The sequence below is a fragment of the Tamandua tetradactyla genome, chromosome 3 (genome assembly GCF_023851605.1).
Source record: "Tamandua tetradactyla isolate mTamTet1 chromosome 3, mTamTet1.pri, whole genome shotgun sequence".
NCBI classification, from domain to species: Eukaryota; Metazoa; Chordata; class Mammalia; order Pilosa; family Myrmecophagidae; genus Tamandua; species Tamandua tetradactyla.
In genome coordinates, this window is record NC_135329.1 from 11,409,393 (window position 1) to 11,429,161 (window position 19,769).

Below are 19,769 nucleotides of genomic sequence, written 5' to 3' on the forward strand. Positions count from 1 at the left end.
AGACAGACAGATGAAAGAGAAGGGAAAAGCAGAGAATAGGCATGGGGACCCACAGGAGAGGAGCCTGTGGCACTAAGAGTTCCTTCAGTGCAGCTGCTCTTTTGTTAATCCCTGAGACGCTGTTCAGTCCATTCTGACCATTATCCCACGGTCAATGGAAGCGGCAGAAGAGTAAATGGTGAGGCGCTGGGTTGCTGATGTAGGCAGCCAAGGTAAAAAGGCTAATGGCTCTGTCATGGGGCATAACCTTAATCTTCCACTGTGCAGAAAGAAATTATATCCCTCTTGTGCCCTTTTCCCCCTTCTCATCCAACAAGTGAAAGGAAGTGGGGCTCTAGTTCCTGCATTCCTTCTCCTTGACCCCTCTCCGCCTACCCCTTCAAGCCTGGAGAATCAAAGCAAACCCCTTACAATGAGAGTCTGTCCCTGTCAAGTTGTTGGTGGCATGAGGGGTCCTTGACCAGGCAGGAGAGGGGTGAAGTGGGGAAATGTCTTCAGCGTATTCTACAGTATAGCATAAAGTCAGCTCCGGTTTGTCCAAGAACCTTTATTGGAAAAATGTCCAAGGGGGTGAGATCACCAGCAGCTGGAGGGACTGCCAGGTGAGAGGGGGAGCACCTGAGGCTCCATGGAAGACATTGGAGTAGTGCAGTGCAGCATCTGCCTCCAGCCCCAGATGATTCTTTTCATTTGCTGGGGGAGAGGAAGTGCCCACAGAAACACCCCTCTCTGAGGCAAGATATAGGGGCAGCTGGGGATGCTGAGAGTCCTGATGCAGGTGGAATGGGGCCCCTTATTTGGGACCTAACGGGGTAGGGTTGAACAAGTGACTCTCGCCTGGACCTGGTGGCTGAGAAGAGGCATCCTTTCGGATATCCACTCCCCAGGTCCAGGGGAACAGACGCTGGCAGACCTACCTTCTGGCCCTGCTCACAGTGGAAAGAGGATGGGGGTCAGGCCTGAGATTGCGGGAGCGCCATCCCCCTCTGGGAGATTGTGGGATCCTTCAGCCTTGGACCGATCACTGCCTTATGCTCACCCTGACCCCACCCCCATGCCCAGTTGTTCGCGCATCTCTCTCTTGGTTTGTTTCTGTCACTCAGACATCGATGGTGTTGATGGACGGTGACTTTTTCTGAGAAAGGAAAATGGGTTTGACTCTAATTTCAGGAAGGTAATAGGCGCCACACCTTTTCTCCAGCCTCCTCCAACCCATACCTTCCACGCTCCCTCTTTTCCTGCCCCCCTTTGGTCTTCTCTCTTTGCCTGGTTTCCCTTCCCACCCTCACTGGTCCCACATCACCTGTCTTGTCCCTCCTGGCCTTCCCTGAGGACTTGGTTCTGGCCCCTTCCCCTTCTCCTTGGGATTGTTGTTGGAGTCGTTGTCCTTGATGATGTCGTACTGACGGCAGAATAGCCCAATTACAGCTGAAACAGCAACCACACCAATCTGAGCCTCGATCCTGACCTCCCCCATCACTGCCTTGAAGGGCAGCGGGATACCCAAATGGCTTCTAGAAAACCCGAGAAGAAAACCCTTGAACTCCCAGTGCCTGTGTGGGGTCTGCCCTCTCCGTCTTCTCCCTGGGATCCCAATGGCCTCTTCTCCCTCTCTGCCAACTCCCCCATCATCCCCCTCAACTCCGTTTCCTTCACACCCTTTCTCCCAGGGACCTCCCACCTGCCGGGAGCCCCACTCAGCCCCTGGTTCCCCAGCCAGCTGCTTACTCACCAGCCCACATAAGCAGCACCACCACGACGATGGCGGCTTCCCCTGTCTGCAGCGGTCGCTCTCCATCCAGACCCTCCACAGTGATGTCACCTGAGAAGGGAAGAGACAGACTCTGGGCTTCTGGGAGTCAGCTGGAGAATTAGGCCTAGGCACAGGGTTAAGGATGGAGATGCTGGGGATTAGAGTCAGGGTAAACCCATCCCAGTTTGCATCTCGGGGAGGAAACGGTCAGTGGACAGGGAATTAGAGACTGAGAAGCTGGAGGGCCAGAGGTCAGGCACTCACTTATGCAGGCTGCAGCTGCTGTGAACTGAGGCTGGGGAAAAGGAAGCTCGAAAGCCCTTCCCCCAAAGGATTAATTCCCAAGCTGTCTAGAACCATTCTTCTGCCCACCTGCTTTTCCTTCCTTTCCTGGCAGCACAATGAATCAAATCATCCCTCTATTCATCTAAGCTAGACCGGTGCTTGCCTTGGGGGAAATAAACAAGAGGCTAAAGGCCAAGGTAAAAAGCCAGAGGATCCCGAGTTTCAGGGGGGACCTAGGGAGTGGATGGGATCCTTACCTGGGCTCGAGCTGTTGGAGGGCAGCCGGTCAGAGCCCTTGAGAGTTCGGAAGTGCACCCGGGGTCCCGGGGGGCTCTCTCCCCGCAGGCCAATGCTCCTGACTTGCACGGTGTAGTCGCTGTCCTCAGCCAAGCCCCAGAGGGCACAGGCCCGAGTGGTGGTGTTCACCTCCCGGATCACGCGCTGCCCGGGGCCGTTCTGCCGCTGCGGGGAGCAGACGGGAGGGAGAAGAGCCTCGTGCGGGTCCCGGGCCTCAAGGCTAGAACCGGGACTCCCGAACAGCCAGACACCCCCAACAGAGCAGCTTCAGCTAGGAAACACCAACTCTCAGATTTCCCCACCGCTGGGGAAAGGGGAGGCTGGGGGGCTGGGGGCGGGCAACGGAAGGAAGGCTCAGAGATTCAAGGACACAGATTGTGGGGGGAGCAGCGGGCTGATTCATACTTGCTGGGAAATGGAGTAGCCAATGACGATGTTGCCTTCTGGGACGTCCCAGGACACAGTGGCCGAGTTGGCTCTGAGGTGAGTGACCGTCACGTTCACAGGAGATGGAGGCCGGTCTGTGGGTGCCGGCGTGTGAACAGGTTAACCGCCTCCACCCGCAGACCAGCCGTGGCTGACCCTCAACCCCCGGCCCCTCTTCACTCACCTGCTCGCACAAAACCCAGGTCACAGCTGACCAGCAGAAGGACCGTGGGGCTGAGATACGGGGAGAGGGGCATCAGCGAAGCCATGGTCCCACCAAGTCCGCTGGGGGCCCCTGGGGCATCCGCTTCGCATCCAGGCGGGGCTCCTGGAGGGGACAGGAGTTGCCGGGGTGGTCACGGGCTGCCCGGAAAGCACGGGTGGGTAGCGGCTCTCCCCGGCTCCACACGGCCCGCGGCAGCCCCCGCCCCCACCGCCCTGCCCTACGCGCCCCCGCTCCCCCCCGCGCCCCCCAGTGCGCGGCTCTGCCCCGCCGGCACCCACCTCCCCGCGGTCCTCGCGGCGGTCAGGCCTCCGGGGGCTGCTCGGTGCCCAGAGGGCGGCCCATGGCCCGCCTCGGCGGCGCTGCCCTACCCCATCCCGGCGCCGGCCCGGCCAGGAGGGCAGCGCGCCACCGAGCTGCGGGCAGAGGGCGGCGGCGGAGCGGGCCGCGGGGCTGCGGAGCCCCCGGAGCTCGCGCGGGCCGCGGAGTCGGTCCCGGAGCAGGGGGCGTTGCCGGCGCGGCCCAGCGGCGGGCCCGGGTCCCCGGGGCAGGAGGCAGCGCGGCCGCTTCCGCCGGCCCCTGCAGCGGGTGGTGACCGTCCCGGCGAGCCGGCCGTCGCCTTCTGCAGAGCGGGCCCCGCTCTCGCTCCGCCGCAGCCCGGGCCGGGACGCGCGGGCCCGCCCCGCCCCGCCGGGGTTCTCGCCGCCGTCACTCCCCCACTGCCCCCACCCCCACCCCAAGTCCTCTCGGGGCTCCTCCCACGACCCTGCTCCCTCCCGGGGCGTGGGGAGAGGTGCGGGTGCGGGGTCCCCGGCTCCTGGGAAAGCCTCTCCGTGCCCGGATGGAATCAGCCTAGCTGGGAGGAAGAATGCCACCTCCCGAGGGGGAGGGAGACCACAGGAGAGGGGGGAGAAGATCCAGATAATGATTGTTCTCATAATCCCTTCCTCATGGAGTGCGTCAGTTTGTAGAGGTCCCTTCCCCATTCATAATCTGGTATTGATTCCGTCCACTCTCATTCATCCTTTCGTTTATTCGGCAAATATTTATTGAACATCTCCTGTGTGTCTGGCGTTATGTTAAGCTCCGGAGCTGCAGCGGTTATTAAGAGTGCTGGGTTTATGTGGGGGCAATTTGAAGAGCAAAGCCCCGGGATTCTTGTTTTAGCTCTGCCGCTTACCGTGTGGCTTTGGAGAAACTGGTTAATCTGTGCCTCAGGTTCCAAACCTGTAAATCACAGGGCTGCGGTGAGGGTCAGATATCAGGGTGGGAAAAGGTCTGTTTAGGTCTTCCAGCACTCTGAGTGATCAGTACCCACCTGCACCAATTTGTCCGTTACTTCATTCATTCAGTAAGATTTATTTTGCCTTTGGCAGAGCACGGGATCTGGAGTGAGAGGTCTTGGGTGAGTGCCAATTCTGATCTCAAACAACCTGTCTAACTTTTCTGGGCTCATCACCTGAGCAATAAGGCTATCAGTATGCGCTTCTTAGTGTTGACATGTCCAATAAGATGCTGGTGATGTGTCTAACAAGATACTGAAAAGTGCTCTCCTTGATGTGCGTGAAAGTTGGTTCCTGTGGTATTTGGGGCAGACACTTTGACTTCTATTACAGTATTTCTATTTCTGTGGCACTGCTGCCTTGTAACATTCCAGTTCATTGCAAGCACACCTGGGGCTCCGAAGCTTCTGTGGCCTTCCTTTCTGAGAGGAGAAAGTGAACGGGGACAAGCCGGGCGGGGCAGGACTAAGTGTGCTAAGCATGTGATCAAGCCAGGGCCTGGTCCTCTGACCCCTGCTGACTCTTGCTGACACGGAGGACCCTGGTCTCTGGCCTTCTGAGACGTCCTGGTCCCAGAACACTCTGGCCCAGGGGTTCTTGTCTGCTAGAGAAGAGGGAATGGTACCTGAAGGGCAAGATAAATAAGCCTTGTATCTTCCTCCTCCAGAGGCTGGGGAGCAGGGGTGCCTTCTGAGAGGAGGGGGCTGGGGGCCTGATGACCTGGAAAGGGTACAGGCAGAGGGGCAGGAGGTGGTGCTCAGAGAGGACAGGGCACATGGGTTATACCTTACTGAGCTTACTGTGGTTCAGTAAGGCCCGGTCAGCAGGAAGCAGAGTCCATGTGACCGCAAGAATCTTTATGGCTAAAAAAGGCAGGCAGGGCAGTGTGGCCACAGCATGGGACCATGCCAAGCATGAAACAGTTTCAACATGTGATCGAGCCCCCCAAGTCTGGCAAGTGGAAGGTGAGACCCCTCATCCATGATAGTCTTCTGTACTGTTCTTAGTATCATTTTTCATTAAGAGCTCTCTCTGCCCTTGGGTTTCTGCTACTCCCCCAGAGTAGCAAGTTCAGGCTAAGTCCTTGGGGGATGTGTGTGTGTGTGTGTGTGTGTGTGCGCGTGTGCGTGTGTGTGCTGCCCCTCCAACCTCCGGCTCAGCGGTCCTGAATGAGATTTTGACTTCTTACCCTCGCTTCTGTCCCCCTACTTCCCTTTAGTAGTCTGGGTAGGAGGCAGCCCTGCCAATAATAGAGAAGTCAGACCCACTGACCTGGGACCTGCACAAAGCAGATGCCAAGCAAATTGTTGGACTGCCAGGACAATGTAATGCCGAGGTCTTCCCAAAGGAAGGACAAGCCCTCCCCACATACCAGGCAACCCACATACCATCCCTGGGAGGTGCTGAAGAGCCTAACTTACCAATCTCTACCCTACCTTAACTTCTACCCTTCAAGACCATGGCCCCTGATTTGGAAACCCTAAGAGCTCCCCCACCCACCCACCCAATCTGTTGTCTTCCCCTCTTTGGCTTCTGATTCTTGCCTGTTCCTTACAGTGACTCTGCAGTGATTCCATTCTGAACCCCATGGTACATATGGCTGGAAAAATTCAGGAGGTGCTTAAGATCCTAATCCTCCATCTGCTCCCTGCCTATCTTCTTCCTTTCCATTTTCTTGGTCCACTTTCGCTTTTGTAGAATGTCAGTTCTTCCTCCCAGACCACCTTCTTGGATGCCTACTTTCTTAATTGGTAATAATGATAGTAAAACATTAATTGCATAACACTTTATAGTTTACAGTGCACTTTCACACCACAAGTCTCACAATTACTTGTGACCTTGGTGCTGTCTTCTTTTTTTTTTCAGATAAGAAAACAAAGACTTAGAAAAGATAACATAATATCTTGCCCCAATACACCCCATTAATAGTTACCAGATAACACTGCTTTTATTGTTTTTATTTGGATGACAAAGCTGCTTTCAGTACTTTCTGGAATAAATAAGGATTTAAATAAGTAGATAAGCCAGAGATGGGAGTCAAACTGACATTTTTTTCTCAAAATTGATGTTCTTTTTGCTACACCATACTACTTATGTTCTGTTCACTATTTTTAAAATATTTTTATTGATAAATCTTCACACACATACATTCCATACATGGTGCACAATCAGTGGCTCACAATATCATTACATAGTTGTATATTCATAAAATGAGCATTTTTTAGAACATTTACATCATCCCAGCAAAGGAAATAAAAACAAAAAAAACATGCATACTGTACCCCTTATCCCTCCCTCTCATTGACCACTAGTATTTCCACCTACCCAATTATTTTACCCTTTGTCCCCCCTATTATTTATATATATATTTACCTATATTTTTTTACTCATCTGCCATGCCCAGGATAAAAGGAGCAACAGACACAGGTTTTCACAATCACACAGTCACATTGTAAAAGTTATATCTGTATACAATTGTCTTTTAGAATCAAGGCTACTGGGACACAGCTCAAAAGTTTTAGGTACTTCCCTACAGCCATTCCAATACACCATAAACTAAAAAGAGATATCTATATAATGCATAAGAATTACCTCCAGGGTAACCTCTTGACTCTGTTTGAAATCTCTCTGTCACTGAAACTTTATTTTGTCTTACTTATCTCTTCTCCATTTTGGTAAAGAAGGCTTTCTCAATTCTTTGATGTGGGTCCCGGCTTATCCCAGGATTTCTGTCTCACATTGCCAGGGCGACTTAACATCCCTGGGGTCATGTCCCACATAGAGAGGGGGAGGGTAGTGAGTTCGCTTGCTATATTGGCTGAGAGAGAGAGAGGCCACAATCTGATCATTCATAAAATAATCATTTTAGGAATATGCAACAGAAGAGGTTCTCTGGGGTGACTCGTAAGCATAATTTTAAGTAGGCTTAGCCTATCCTTGCAGGAACATGTTTCATAGGGGCAAACCCCAAGATCAAGGACTTGGCCTATTGATTTGATTGTCCCCACTGCTTGTGAGAATATCAGAAATTCTCCAAATGGGGAGTATTTTGAATATTTCCTCCTTTATCCCCAGACCCCCAAGAGGCAATACTTGCAAATACTTCTTTATTCACTGCCCAAATTACTCTGGGATATATCAGGGTATCACACTAACCTGGACAAACCAACAAGATCTCATGCCCTACTGAAGATTCCAAGTACTTATTCTGTTCACTGTTGTGATGAGAGAAAGGATACAGTCTCCCCACTCCTCTTCCATTACTAACAAGGAAAAGAAGATAGTCCCCCCAACCTGAGCTGGGCTCTGGCAACCCTGGCATTTTTCCTTCCTCACCAGCCTGCTGCGGGGCTGGTAGTGCTGAGTGGAGGGGCCACCCCGGTGGGATGGCGTTCCTCGTGTCAAGTGCTCTGATCCCCAGTTACCTTTCCTCTCCCTTCTTGGGGTGATCTGAAGGACCATAACGCTAGGCTCCTTGGTAAACTGCTCCTTAGATCCAGGCCTGGCTCGCTCTCTCCTCCAAAAGGTACATCTCACCATGGGGTCCTGTTTCTTCTGCACCTATTTAAGCCCTCACTGATCTATTGCCAGCCTCTCTACATCCCATGCCCTTTCAATTGATCACCTCCAAATAGCATTTTTAAGTGCCAGATTCCAAGAAGTACTGAGTCAAGCACTGGTCTAAGAGACTCGTTATACAGCTTCTGCCCTCTAAGGGTTAAACACTCCAAGATGTTTCCTTTACTGCCATCACATCTTCTTCTTCCTGACAGATCTCCTTTAACCAGCTGTTCTAGTTTGCTAGCTGCCGGAATGCAATATAACAGGAATGGAACAGTTTTTTAAAAGGGGAATTTAATAAGTTGCTAGTTTACAGTTCTAAGGCCGAGAAAATGTCTCAATTAAAACAAGTCTATAGAAATGTCCAATCAAAGGCATCCAGAGAAAGATACCTTGGTTCAAGAAGGTCGATGAAGTTCAGGGTTTCTCTCTCAAGTGAGAAGGCACATGGCGAAGAGGGTCAGGGCTTCTCTCTCAGCTGGAAGGGCACATGGTGAACAGCATCATCTGCTAGCTTTCTCTCCTGGCTTCCAGTTTCAGGAAGCTCCCCGGGAGGCGTTTTCCTTCTTCATCCCCAAAGGTCGCTGGCTTATGGATTCTCTGCTTCGTGCTGCTGCAGCATTCTCTGCTCTCTCTGAATCTCTCTCATTCTCCAAAATGTTTCTTCTTTTATAGTACTCCAGAAACTAATCAAGACCCACCCAAATGGGTGGAGACACACCTCTACCTAATCCAGTTTAACAACCACTCTTGATTAAATCACATCTCCAGGGAGATGATCCAATTACAGTTTCAAACATACAGTACTGAATAGGGATTAGAAGAAACAACTGCCTTTACAAAATAGGATTAGGATTAAAACATGGTTTTTCTAGGGCACATATATCACTTCAAACCCGCACACCAGCTAAGAAAAGGTCTAGGGCACAAGCCTTTTTACACCTACTTCATGGCAGGGGGTGATAGGTAAGATAGGTTTTGTTTAGCTTGAATGGTATATATAAATATTGGGTGCATGGTCTGAGAATCGAACCCAGGTCTCCCACATGGAAGGCAAGCATTCTACCACTGAACCACCTGTGCACCCCTTGAATGGTATTTTTTAGAAACTGAACTTGAATGCCTTTTGGCAGAGAATGAGTCTGATTTGCCTTGATCCCCACCATTCTCTATTGCCTTACTCTTAGACTATTTCACATATTTATGTTACTCAATTGATGGCCCTGGTAGGTGTTTGAGTTTTTCAGTCAGAGTGTTTCACACAGTGCCACCAAAACAGTGAGTGGTTAATCAAAGATAATTTTCCTTTCATTCTCTTCTTTCAATGTAAACCATAGGATTTTACTTGCCAATCAATACCACTGGCCTTGAGGCTGACACCTTAGGTCTATGGTGACATTTAGGAAGAATTGAGGAACTGAACAAGGTCTGGCTTTCCACCGACACTCAATCAGGGACCTCTGTTTGTTCTTCCCCCTGGGTACATTAAAGCCCCAACAGTTCAGCCAAAGCCTGACCCTTCCCATATGCTGACCCTGATACCCCCCACACTGTAGGTTTTCACCTAGAATCCCCTTGAGCAGCACCACCTTTCCCATTCTCCATGCCTGGGGGGCTGCTGGGAAGAAGAAGGTGACATCATTGGCATTTCTGTGGGACCCCCTGTGAGGGTGAAGACAGGTTGAGTGGATTGATTTACAGGGAGGTAAGAGGGTGGAAATGGAAGAGCACAGAAGATAGAGTGATGAGACGGGTTCCAGAAAATAGGAAGATTTGCAGAAGGTATTTCACGTTGGACCCAGTTTTTGTGGATCTGAGACAAGGGGGAAGGGATGCCATCACAGAATATCTGTGCATCAGTCTATTCAACAACCCAAACAGATAGACCACTCCAGGCCAATCTGGGCTCACTGCCTGTTTTTTGTAAGTAAGATTTTGTTAGAATGTGGTCACGCCCATCTGTTTACATGTTGTCTACTGATTCTGTCAGGACCTAATGTAGGGTTGGTAGTTGCAACAGGGATTATAGGGCCCATGAAAGCCTAAAATATTTACTCTCTGATCCTTTATAGAAAACGTTTGCTGACTCCTGGACTGGTCTCTTGCTACTCAAAGTGTGGTTCATAGGCCAGTAGTATAGGCATCTGCTTGGATTTGTGAGAAAGGCAGAATGTCAGGCCCCACTGAGTCCAGATCTGTACTTTAACAAGATTCCCAGGTAATTTGGTTGAGAAGTACTGGACTAGATGACCCCAAGTTTTCTCTGAACTCTGTAGCTGCTTCTAAGGATTCACTGAGCAGAAACTCAACCCCAGAAGTACCAGATAAGGAAGAAGGTACACAAGGAGAACAGGACATTGACTTCAAGGAGCTTATGATTTATCCAGTAGTTTTCTAGCTTTACTGTGCATAAGATTTCTTTGGGGAGCTTGTTGAAAATATACATACCTAGGCCCTACTCTTCAAATTTGAGTTAGTAGAAGGTAACTGTGCCCAGGAACCTGTATTTCTAGCAAGTATTCTGGGGGATTCTGATGCACATGGGCACATGGGTTACCTCTTCATGCCCTCCTCTCTCTCCCCACATCAGGCTCCTTTTGGGACAGGCCAGATGCACTATTGCATGGATAACCCAGCTGTCTTCTTGGCAGGCCTGCTTGGTTTTAACCCAGTGGGCATGGCCAGGTAAGACTTCAGTAATGCAAGGTGCCAACTGCACTGATGCCAGGGGAGGCTGGAAGGGAACATGGTCATAGTCTGTATACAATCACAAGGAAGAAGGAAAAATGAATATGTTCAGTGATGGTTTGGAGCTATATGTACCCCAGAAAAAACATGTTCTTAAATTTAATCCTTTCCTGTGGGTTTGAACCCATTGTAAGTAAGACCTTTCAATGAGATCATTTCAGTTACCGTGCAACCCAATTCAATCGTGATGGGTCTTAATTCTATTAGTGCAGTCCTTTATAAGCAGAATGAAATTCAGAGAGGAAAAAACCATGGAATGCAAGAAGCCTAAGGTCAATGGAACCAGAAGAGAAGGGAGAGGACAGGAGAGGCTACCATGTGCGTTGGCATGTAACAGAGAAGCCCAAGACCAAGGACCTCTGACACCTAGCCCAAGAATGCCAGTCTTTGGAGAAAATCTTGCCTTGAGGACACCTTGATTTGGGCTTTCCCTTAGCCTCAAACCCGTGAGCTAATAAATTCCCATTGTTTAGGCTGACCCACTGCATGGTATTGCTTGAGTAGCCAAGGAAACTAAAATATGGTCTTGTTCACCAAATCCAGAATATGAAAGTAAATATGGGATGACCCTAAGCTTATGAGGGTTTGGGGGTTTGTTAGTTTATTTAATTATTATTATTATTTAATTATTCACTTGTTTCAGAAAGGACTGAAGGCAGCTCACAAAGACTACATAATATACATGATAGCATACATCCATAACAAGGATTGAGGAGCCAAGGGAAACAAGGACAGGGGGATAAAATTGAGTCAGGAATGATGCAACCACAAAGATACTTTCATTGGGAATGAGTCCTGAGTAGCTTCCTCTTCCCCTTTATCTGGCCCCCTTATTTTAGTGCCCATTCCACTTCATCAGTCCAGAAACCCTTTGCTCTCCTCTGGCTGCTGAAATCTCCCACTCGGTTCACATTCCCTGGGAACCCTGTGCCACCAAATCACCTCCTTATTCTTACTCTAAAAGGCCATTTTGTCAGATCTCAGGGAAAATCAGCACATTAAACCAGTAGCGCTTAAATATGGTTCTGTGGGTGAGCTGTCTGAGGAGTGTTAAAGAAAAAAAAAAAAGAAAGTAGATTCTTAGCCCCACATCTAAGAGGTCTGATTTACTAGTCTGGGGTAAGGCCTGTGTATATCTATTTTTTGAAAGTACCCCTGGTGGTTCTGGTTCACAGCCAGTTTAGGGGAACTCTGCTAAATAAACCACCAGAGTGAGTGGGCCACGTGGTGAGGGCGAGGGCTTCCTGTCCCTGGAGGTATTCCACAAAGCCTTGTTGATTACTCACGAATAGCTTTGTGTATTTTTAGTGGTGGTCTTGGAGAGGAGGGTGAGTTGGGTTCTTTCTGAGGTTCATTTTCAGCTCCCAGATGTAGGCTTCTAGAATAATTCATACTAAGGTGTAAATGAGTCTCAGGTACTCTTATCCCGGATTCTTTTAATGGCAAACTCTCCTTCACCAAAATGCATCTGCCGCAGTGGATGCTAATTTCGCACTATGACTAAGTGAAATGAAGCATTTCAAACAATGTAAGCATGGAGATCTTCCAGTTGTTCCTTAAATCAGTGGCTCCCAAACTTGGCTGATCTTCAGAGTTGTCTGGGAAGCTTTTTTAAACACAGATTATTGGGCTCCACTCCAGAACTACCAAATCTGGATCTTAGGGTGGGGTTGGTACCCAGAAATGGATAGTTAGTAAAAAGCAAAACCCCTCAAGTGATCTTGATGACCAGCCAAGTTTGGGAATCTCAGTTTCAAAACCACACACACGGGATGCTCTGTCCTTCCTCTGTTTATAAAGGTCTTAAGTCTCTGGGAAGTTCCAGAAGTAGTTTGAGGACAAATAATAGGAAACACTTCGCACAATGAGTCTGAATCTGTTTTTCTCTAGGAATTGTAAAACTTATTTCTGCAGACAGATGAAAAAATATAAGAATATGTTCAAGAAGGGATGAAATTTTTGCAGGAGTGCAGCGAGAAGGGAGAAGTTAGGGATGCTGTGTATCTAGATAACTTCTTGAGATCCTGCCTCAAAGGGTGATTTGCAAATCTGATGCAAAATTATAATTAGGGCTGTGGCTGGCTAAGTAAAGGGCAAACTCCAAAAAGTGGTCAGACTCAAGGAGAAAGATGTCTCTGAGAAGAACAGCAGCAAAGAGCATCTGGAGTCAAGCAATCCCCACCTGAGTGAGTCATCTATGGAGAAGAGTGGAACCAACCAACCCACCCAAATGCACTGTCTACCACAAGACACAGCCCTGGAGAGAAAGGAGGGTAGGAGAAAGAGCCCTGAACAAGGAGGGGGGAGGCGGAGTAAGTAAAGCTAATGTAAAAAAGCAAATGACCCTACATTGCCTATTGCCTCTCTCCTTCCTCATCTGTGTCTTTGCAAGAGTGCCTGCCTGTCCTCTTACATGTATTCTTAATACATTTTCTGCCTGCTTACTGTCTGTGCTGTGCCCTTGAATTCTTCCTTGTGGCATGGCCAAGAACCTGGAAGCCGAAATCCTGCAACAAATCATCTTCTTGCAAAGTCCTTAGAGATCAACTACAGAAGATCCTCATTCTTTGAGATTCCATGGTTTGTACCTAAGCAGATAACAAGCCTGCAGGGCTGTCTCATTAACACATTGTCTTGTTCCTGCTTAATTCATTCAAGGAATGTTTGCCAACTGTTAAGTGCTATACTTCATTCCTTGCAGCTCAGTTCCCTTTTTAGGGACTGTTAACCCTTCCTAAGGCAGTGAGGGGTTCACTATTTGGGAATTTCTAGAATATATTTCCTGGAATGGGAAGGGCTTCTGTTTTGATCTTAAGACTGAAAAAAAGGGAGCAATTTTGATATTTGAATTACAGGCATTCCCCCTGAGGCCTGCAGAGGGAGTGTCAAGTGCAGCTATGGTAGCCAGATATGCACCTGTCCAAGAACAAGGAAACAAGAAAATGCTGTCTCAGGCTGGGACTTTGAACTTGAGTGATGGGCTTTGCTCTGGACTTAAGCTGCCAAATGTTTTACTAACTCCAGACTTGGGGATTCAGGGACACAGTGCCCCTATGAGCTCCAAAATGTATCTCCCTATGAAGCTGTTGACCTCTGACCCAATCCCAAAATGGTCTTTGATCCTGACTCCTAGCTAAGGTCTTTTCTTTAGATCCTCACAGGCAATCCTTCCACCTCTGACTCTGTCTGGACCTCGGAAATGACCCCACTGAAGACTGGAGGTCAACATTCCTTCAGGTAGTCGAGCAGGTACAGAAAATGCCAGGGAAATAGGAAGCTTGGTGCTCAATCCTGCAATTGGGATAGGGTCTCCCCTCCCTCCCACTCTGCCCCCAGCACCTTGGGATTGCTTTCCAGATCCACAGGGCCTCCGATTTTAGGTTCTGTAGCATATCTATATTCCTGGAGCATTGTGTGACAACTGAAATGTTGTAAATCAAATCCTATTTTCTCATTTAGTTTTTCACCTTAGCATGTTTAACTTACATTCCCTTCCTGTCTCTCCAACCAGTAATCATTAAATACTTAAGTGGCCTAGGGCAGTTTCTGTTTAAAGGAGCTCTTTTGTTACTATGTGTAGACTGTATTGAATGGAATGGTGAATTGCCTAATGTTGCGTTATGTTTCTTTTACACATTTAAATTTTAAAAATGGGCTGGAAAAAAAAAGGAATGCATTGTCATTCTTCTCCCCTTTCTCATCTTCTCTAGAATTGAGGGGGGGCCTTTTTAAATTCTCCTCTGGATTAGGGATGAGTCTCACTAATGTCATCTACCCTTGCTTTGGTCAAGGGACTTTGCCAAATGCGTGCCTATGCCTCCTCTGCCAGTGGTAGGCGCATCTGACATTCTCCTTTAGCTTATTTTTGTGAGGGAGGAAGGCAGGAATTCCAGAGAACACATGAGCTCCTCTTCTTTCATCTCCCGGATGCTCATCTCCCTTTCTTCTCTGCAAGAGTTTACTTTTGACCTTCTCTTCTCATCTGCTTTTTTCTCATTCACTTTGCTGTAATCTCTTTGTCTGTTTGGTGTGTTGGGTTACATATCTGTACATCACAAAGGCTACTTCATTTGGTCTGTCCAAAGTGTATGAAAAATGATATTTAGACTAACAAACTACCATAAAAAATGATGGTAGTGGTGGTGGGGCGGGATGGGAAGAAAGTTCTTGGAAAAAAACTCATTCTCTGAAAAACCCTTGACCTGGCTGACAAGAGACTTAACTCAATCACTGTGACTTCCTCTGCCAAAGAGACCAGAATATACGACAGACATGGCCAGAGGTGGGCCCTTCCTTCCCTCTTCTCCTTTCCTCAGTTAAGCCCTCAGCCCTCCTTCTCATGGCACCCTGTGGGACACCAGTACTACCTACTGCCCAGTGTTCACTAATGAGTGAACACTTCTTCCTTTCCCGATTCCTCCTGGAGTCATTGCTTCCTCAGCCCAAAGGCCTCAGTGGCTCCCCCCAGTGAAAGTGCTGCCAAGATCTTGTGGGAAACCCTATTACTGACAGCACACAAGTCTGTGGACCAGGGCATTGCAGCATCTCAGAGGTAGGGAGGATTTGGACGAGAGAGAGATCAGAATCAGGCAGGGGATAGGATGGAATGAGTGAGGGAATGCAGGTCCAGGGCCAGAGCCTGGGCTGGTGAAACAAAACTGAGGCCCAGCCACTCGTCCCCTGGGAGAGGAGCTGGCAGGTGAATGTCACTGTCCCTACCATAGGGACAGAGTCTCTTTTGTTTCCGGTGAACCCTGGACTTCTATGTCCCAGACCTAATCCCTGAGCCTGCCTGAGGTTTTCAAAGCTAACCTAGCTTCTAAGGGTCCTTTGATTTGAGGGTGGTCCAGATCTCGCAGGCAAGAGCTCATCCTGCTAAGGGCTACTTCTCTCACCGGGATCTCTAACCTGGCACTAAATTAGCTTCCAGAGTGCTCATCACGTCCTTATCAACCCTCAGACCCCATCCTCCACCCAGTGCTCCCTGGTATCCTTGTTCCTCTCTCTGCTCTTTCATTTTCTGCCCACTGAAGTCCCTTCTGCCCCTCTTTTCCTCGATTTGATCTTATTCTCTGCACCTCCACCAAGGGCCAGAAGAACTTAGTTTTAAGGGAATTGCACCTCCCCCAGGGGATGGGGGATCCAGGCTTTCTGATCAGCTCCCTGGGAGCTGGTGGCCTTTCTCCTAAATGCCTCTTGGAAATCCTGCAGACATCTGAGCAGGATTTCCAGTTGACCTACCGCCAAAGCTCTAAGAGCATCACTCCGATGAAGCAAGCCAACTACCAGGTGTGTGGACATGTGTTTGGAAGGCAGATGAGGCCTGGATGGGGATCTTCTTGAGAGCAGTAGAGATGTGTGAGTGGACAAGATGTCTTTGGTGGGGGTAATGGGCCTGCATGTTGGAGGGTCACGGCAGGTTTTCGTTTTGCTTTGTTTTACATTTGGGCTCTTTCGTGTGCATCTTTCTCTGACCTCTGGCCTCTTTCCTCTGTGACCTCTCCTCTTATATACTGACCTCTGACCCATTCTCAGCTTGGAGAAGAAAAGCTGGATATGCCTGGTTAGCTGGCAGACCCTTAGCATCACTGCCATCATGGATAGACTAGAGTGCATCCCATAACTTTGGTGCTGGTGGGACCCCAGTCCAGCATTTCTTCCTGACCCATCTGATTTCAACCGATTGTTCCACTATCCAAACACTTCCCTATTCCAACCCATAGGGGTTCCTCACTCAATATCACCCCTGCTCTACCTAAAAAAGCATTTTAGTCCAGTGCTCCTTCCCTGGAACTCCAACTTGGTCCTTGATTCCTCAGTTCCTACCCCATGCTTAGCTATGACCTTCCATGTACAATATTCCTTCCCCCCATACCCCACTCATCGCTCCCCTAACTTCACTGAATTCAGAAAGCCTATGTTTTGCCATCTTTCCTCCCATCCCTATTGCCCCCTCCTCTGCCCTGACACCCACCCCAAGTCAAGCCTGGAAACTTCTTCTCTTCCTAAGCCCGTCATTCATTTCTGCCCTTAAACTTCCCAGATTTCTGAGATGCCTGTGGCTTTCTCATTGGTGATCACAGTGACCTGTTGAACCAGAAGGCTCAGCTCATCAACCAGGTCAGAGAAGGAAGATGGGACTTGGGAACTTATGAAGATTACTAACTGACAGAGGGTGGGAGAAAAGGGGAAGATGGAAATAATGGGAAAGGCAGCCTAGAGAAGGGAATATGGTTTTGAAGTCATGAAGTTTTGGGGCAGTGTATGGGGTATGAAGGGCTCTGGGCTCACCCTCAAACCTGGCCATAGTTCAAGCTCTTCCTTTGTGATGTGTATCTTTTGGCAAAACATTTCATTTCTTTGAACATAATTTTTCCTTATTTTCCATTTTTTTTTTTTTTAATTTTGTCTTGAATCTCATTTTTAAGAAAGAGCCTGTATTAGTTTCCTCTAAGGTCCTCTTCAGTCTGCAAGTCTATGCCCTGGAGTTGTTTTTGTGGGAGGGACTCTCTCATCTCCTTCTGCCCTCGTGTCCCCAGTTCTTCTCCCCCCATGAGGACCTCCTGATTTCCATCCTGCCAGCCATCACAGAAATTGACACTGTGGTCTTCATTTTCACTGGATGGTGAGAGGGAAGATGAGAGTGGTAGAGATGCTGTAGAGTGACTTGGAGAGGCTGCCATTTTTCTGCATCCTACAGGAAATGCTCAGAGGGAGAGACAGGAGTGAGTGCCCTGACTGGACTCCAGGGGAACAGAAAGATGAACCAAACAGCAAGTCTTTCACCTCTAATGTCCTCCTCTCCCTTAAACAACCTTGCAGAGGTGCAGACGTTGGTGGAGCAGGTGAAAGAGAAGACCACCGCATCCAGACCTTGGTCCCCAGTACTGTAGGGCAGTCCTTGCCAATAAGGGTCTGGCTTGGGGAGGGAATCCTGGGTGACAGGGCAAGCCCTCCCTGGAGATGCCACTCCTGCTCCTCTCCCTTTCCCTCCAGACTCCTCTGAAGAAACTCCCTCCATCATCAGTATCAGACAGCCCCTGCTTTTTTTTTTTGAGTATAAGGGAACTTCATCCAGGGATGGGAATGAGAAGGCAGTATCTGCATGAGGGGCTCAGAGGAGGAGGGATCCCAGAAATCACATGACCCAAAGCTGGAGGTGAGAAAGTTTGAAAGATTGTCTGACTTATGCAAAGCCAGCTGAGCAATTCTTTTTTTTCCCTTCAGATTTTTCTTTTCTTTAATTGAGCTTTATTTTGCAAATAATAAAATGCACAGATGTTATGTGTTCAATTCAAGGAGTTTTGACAGTTGTATACCACCCCAAAGAAGATAGAGTACATTTCTGTCACCCTCAAGCCCTTTCCAATCAACCCACCCCATCCCCACTCCCCAATCCAGCAAACCCTTTTCTGATTTTTTTCACTGTGACTTAGTTTAGCCTGTTCCAGAACTTCATGTGAATAGAATCATCTAGTATATACCCTTTTATTTAAGGTTTCTCTCACTGAACATAATATTTTTGATGTTCATCAGTGTTGTTGTGTGTTTCAGCAGTTAATGTCTTTATATTGCTGAGTAGCATTCCATGGTGTGACTATACAATGTTTAGCCAGCGTTAAGCTATTCTCCTATTTATGATTGACAAATGGATTTTTTTCCACCTGATTATAATTGGATATTGTTAAGAATGAAGTCGGCCATTGATTTGAGATGAATATTATTATGGAAACAGCATAGATTAATGAAATTTTATATGTGATTCTGGAAGATATTTTAAAAATAAGCTATAGATATAAATTTTTCTAACTTTTTTTTCTGATTTCGCTGAAATTACCAAATTGCTTTTCCTTATCTGACATATTGGTTAAAAAAAATTTAGCTCACTATTAGGAAAATAAAAGTAGAATAGTGCATTTTTCCTAATAGTGAGTAAACTTTGTATAGTGCACACAATTTTTTTAGAGAAGTTGTGGGTTTGCAGAACAATCATGCATAAAATACAGGATTCCCATATACCGCCCTATTATTAATACCTTGCATTGGTAAAGCACATTTTTATTATTGTACTACTAACTTTAGTCCATGGTTTAACTTAGGGTTTACTGTTGGTGTATTGTAGTTACGTGGATTTTTAAAAATCTTTGTTCTGTTACCATGTATATACTCTAGCATTTCCCTTTTAGCCACATTCAGGTATATATTTCAGTGCTGTTAAATTATATTCACAATGTTGTGCTACCATCACCACCATCCATTAACAAAACATTTACATCTGTCCAAAGAGGAACTCAGCGCATGTTAAGCCTTAACTCCCTGTGGTGATTAGATTCAATTGTCAACTTGGCCAGGTGAAGGCACCAGTTTTGTTGCTGTTGACATGAGCCAATGGTAAGTGAACCTCATCTTTTGGTAATTACATCTGCAGTCAGCTAGGAGGCATGCCTGCTGCAATGAGGGCAGTCCTTGCCAGTGAGGGTCTGGCCTGGGGAGGGGATCCTGGGTGGCAGTTAGAGCAAACCCTCCCTGGAGATGCCACTCCTGCTCCTCTTCCTTTCCCTCCAGACTCCTGATGTTTGACTTAATTGGCTGGTGCTTAAATGGAGAGCTCAATGTAGCACAGCCCAAGCAGCTCAGCATACCTCATCTCAGCACTTGCAGCTCAGCCCAGGCCTTTGGAGATGCAGAAAGAAATCACCCTGGGGAAAGTTGTTGGAACCCAGGGGCTTGGAGAGAAGGCCAGCAGAGATCACCATGTGCCTTCCCACGTAAGAAAGAACCTCAGTGGAAAGTTAACTGCCTTTCCTCTGAAGAACTAACAAAATAAATCCCCTTTTATTAAAAGCCAATCCGTCTCTGGTGTGTTGCATTCCAGCAGCTAGCAAACTAGAACACTCCCTATTCCTTTTCCCAACCCTGTCCCCTCGTAAACTATAATTTAGATTCTAATTCTATGAGTTTGCTTATTTGAATTATTTTATGTTTGTGAGATCATATAGTATTTGTGTCTGGATTATTTCACTCAACATGATGTCTTCACGGTTCATCCATGTTGTTGCATGTCTCAGAACTTCATTTCTTTTTATGACTGAATAATATTCTGTTGTATGTATATGCCACATTTTGTTTATCCATTTAATCAGTTGATGGATACTTGGGCTGCTTCCATTTTCTGGCAATTGTGACTTGTGCT

At 47.9% G+C, this 19,769-nt stretch overlaps 1 protein-coding gene and 1 long non-coding RNA gene across 2 annotated transcripts; one reads left to right on the forward strand and one right to left on the reverse strand.

The window, feature by feature from the left end:
* Positions 1 to 969: 969 nt before the first annotated feature.
* Positions 970 to 3,080, reverse strand: FNDC4 (fibronectin type III domain containing 4). The gene is given in 7 exon segments (XM_077152460.1): positions 970 to 1,135; positions 1,304 to 1,428; positions 1,733 to 1,822; positions 2,296 to 2,500; positions 2,741 to 2,856; positions 2,946 to 3,035; positions 3,038 to 3,080. Coding segments are annotated over 7 exon segments (690 nt in total). The 5' UTR covers positions 3,066 to 3,080; the 3' UTR covers positions 970 to 1,099.
* LOC143677011 (uncharacterized) lies at positions 2,709 to 19,258 on the forward strand. Its single transcript, XR_013172341.1, has 3 exons — positions 2,709 to 2,818; positions 16,620 to 16,696; positions 19,142 to 19,258. It is a non-coding gene; the product is annotated as an uncharacterized LOC143677011 (long non-coding RNA).
* Positions 19,259 to 19,769: the final 511 nt, after the last annotated feature.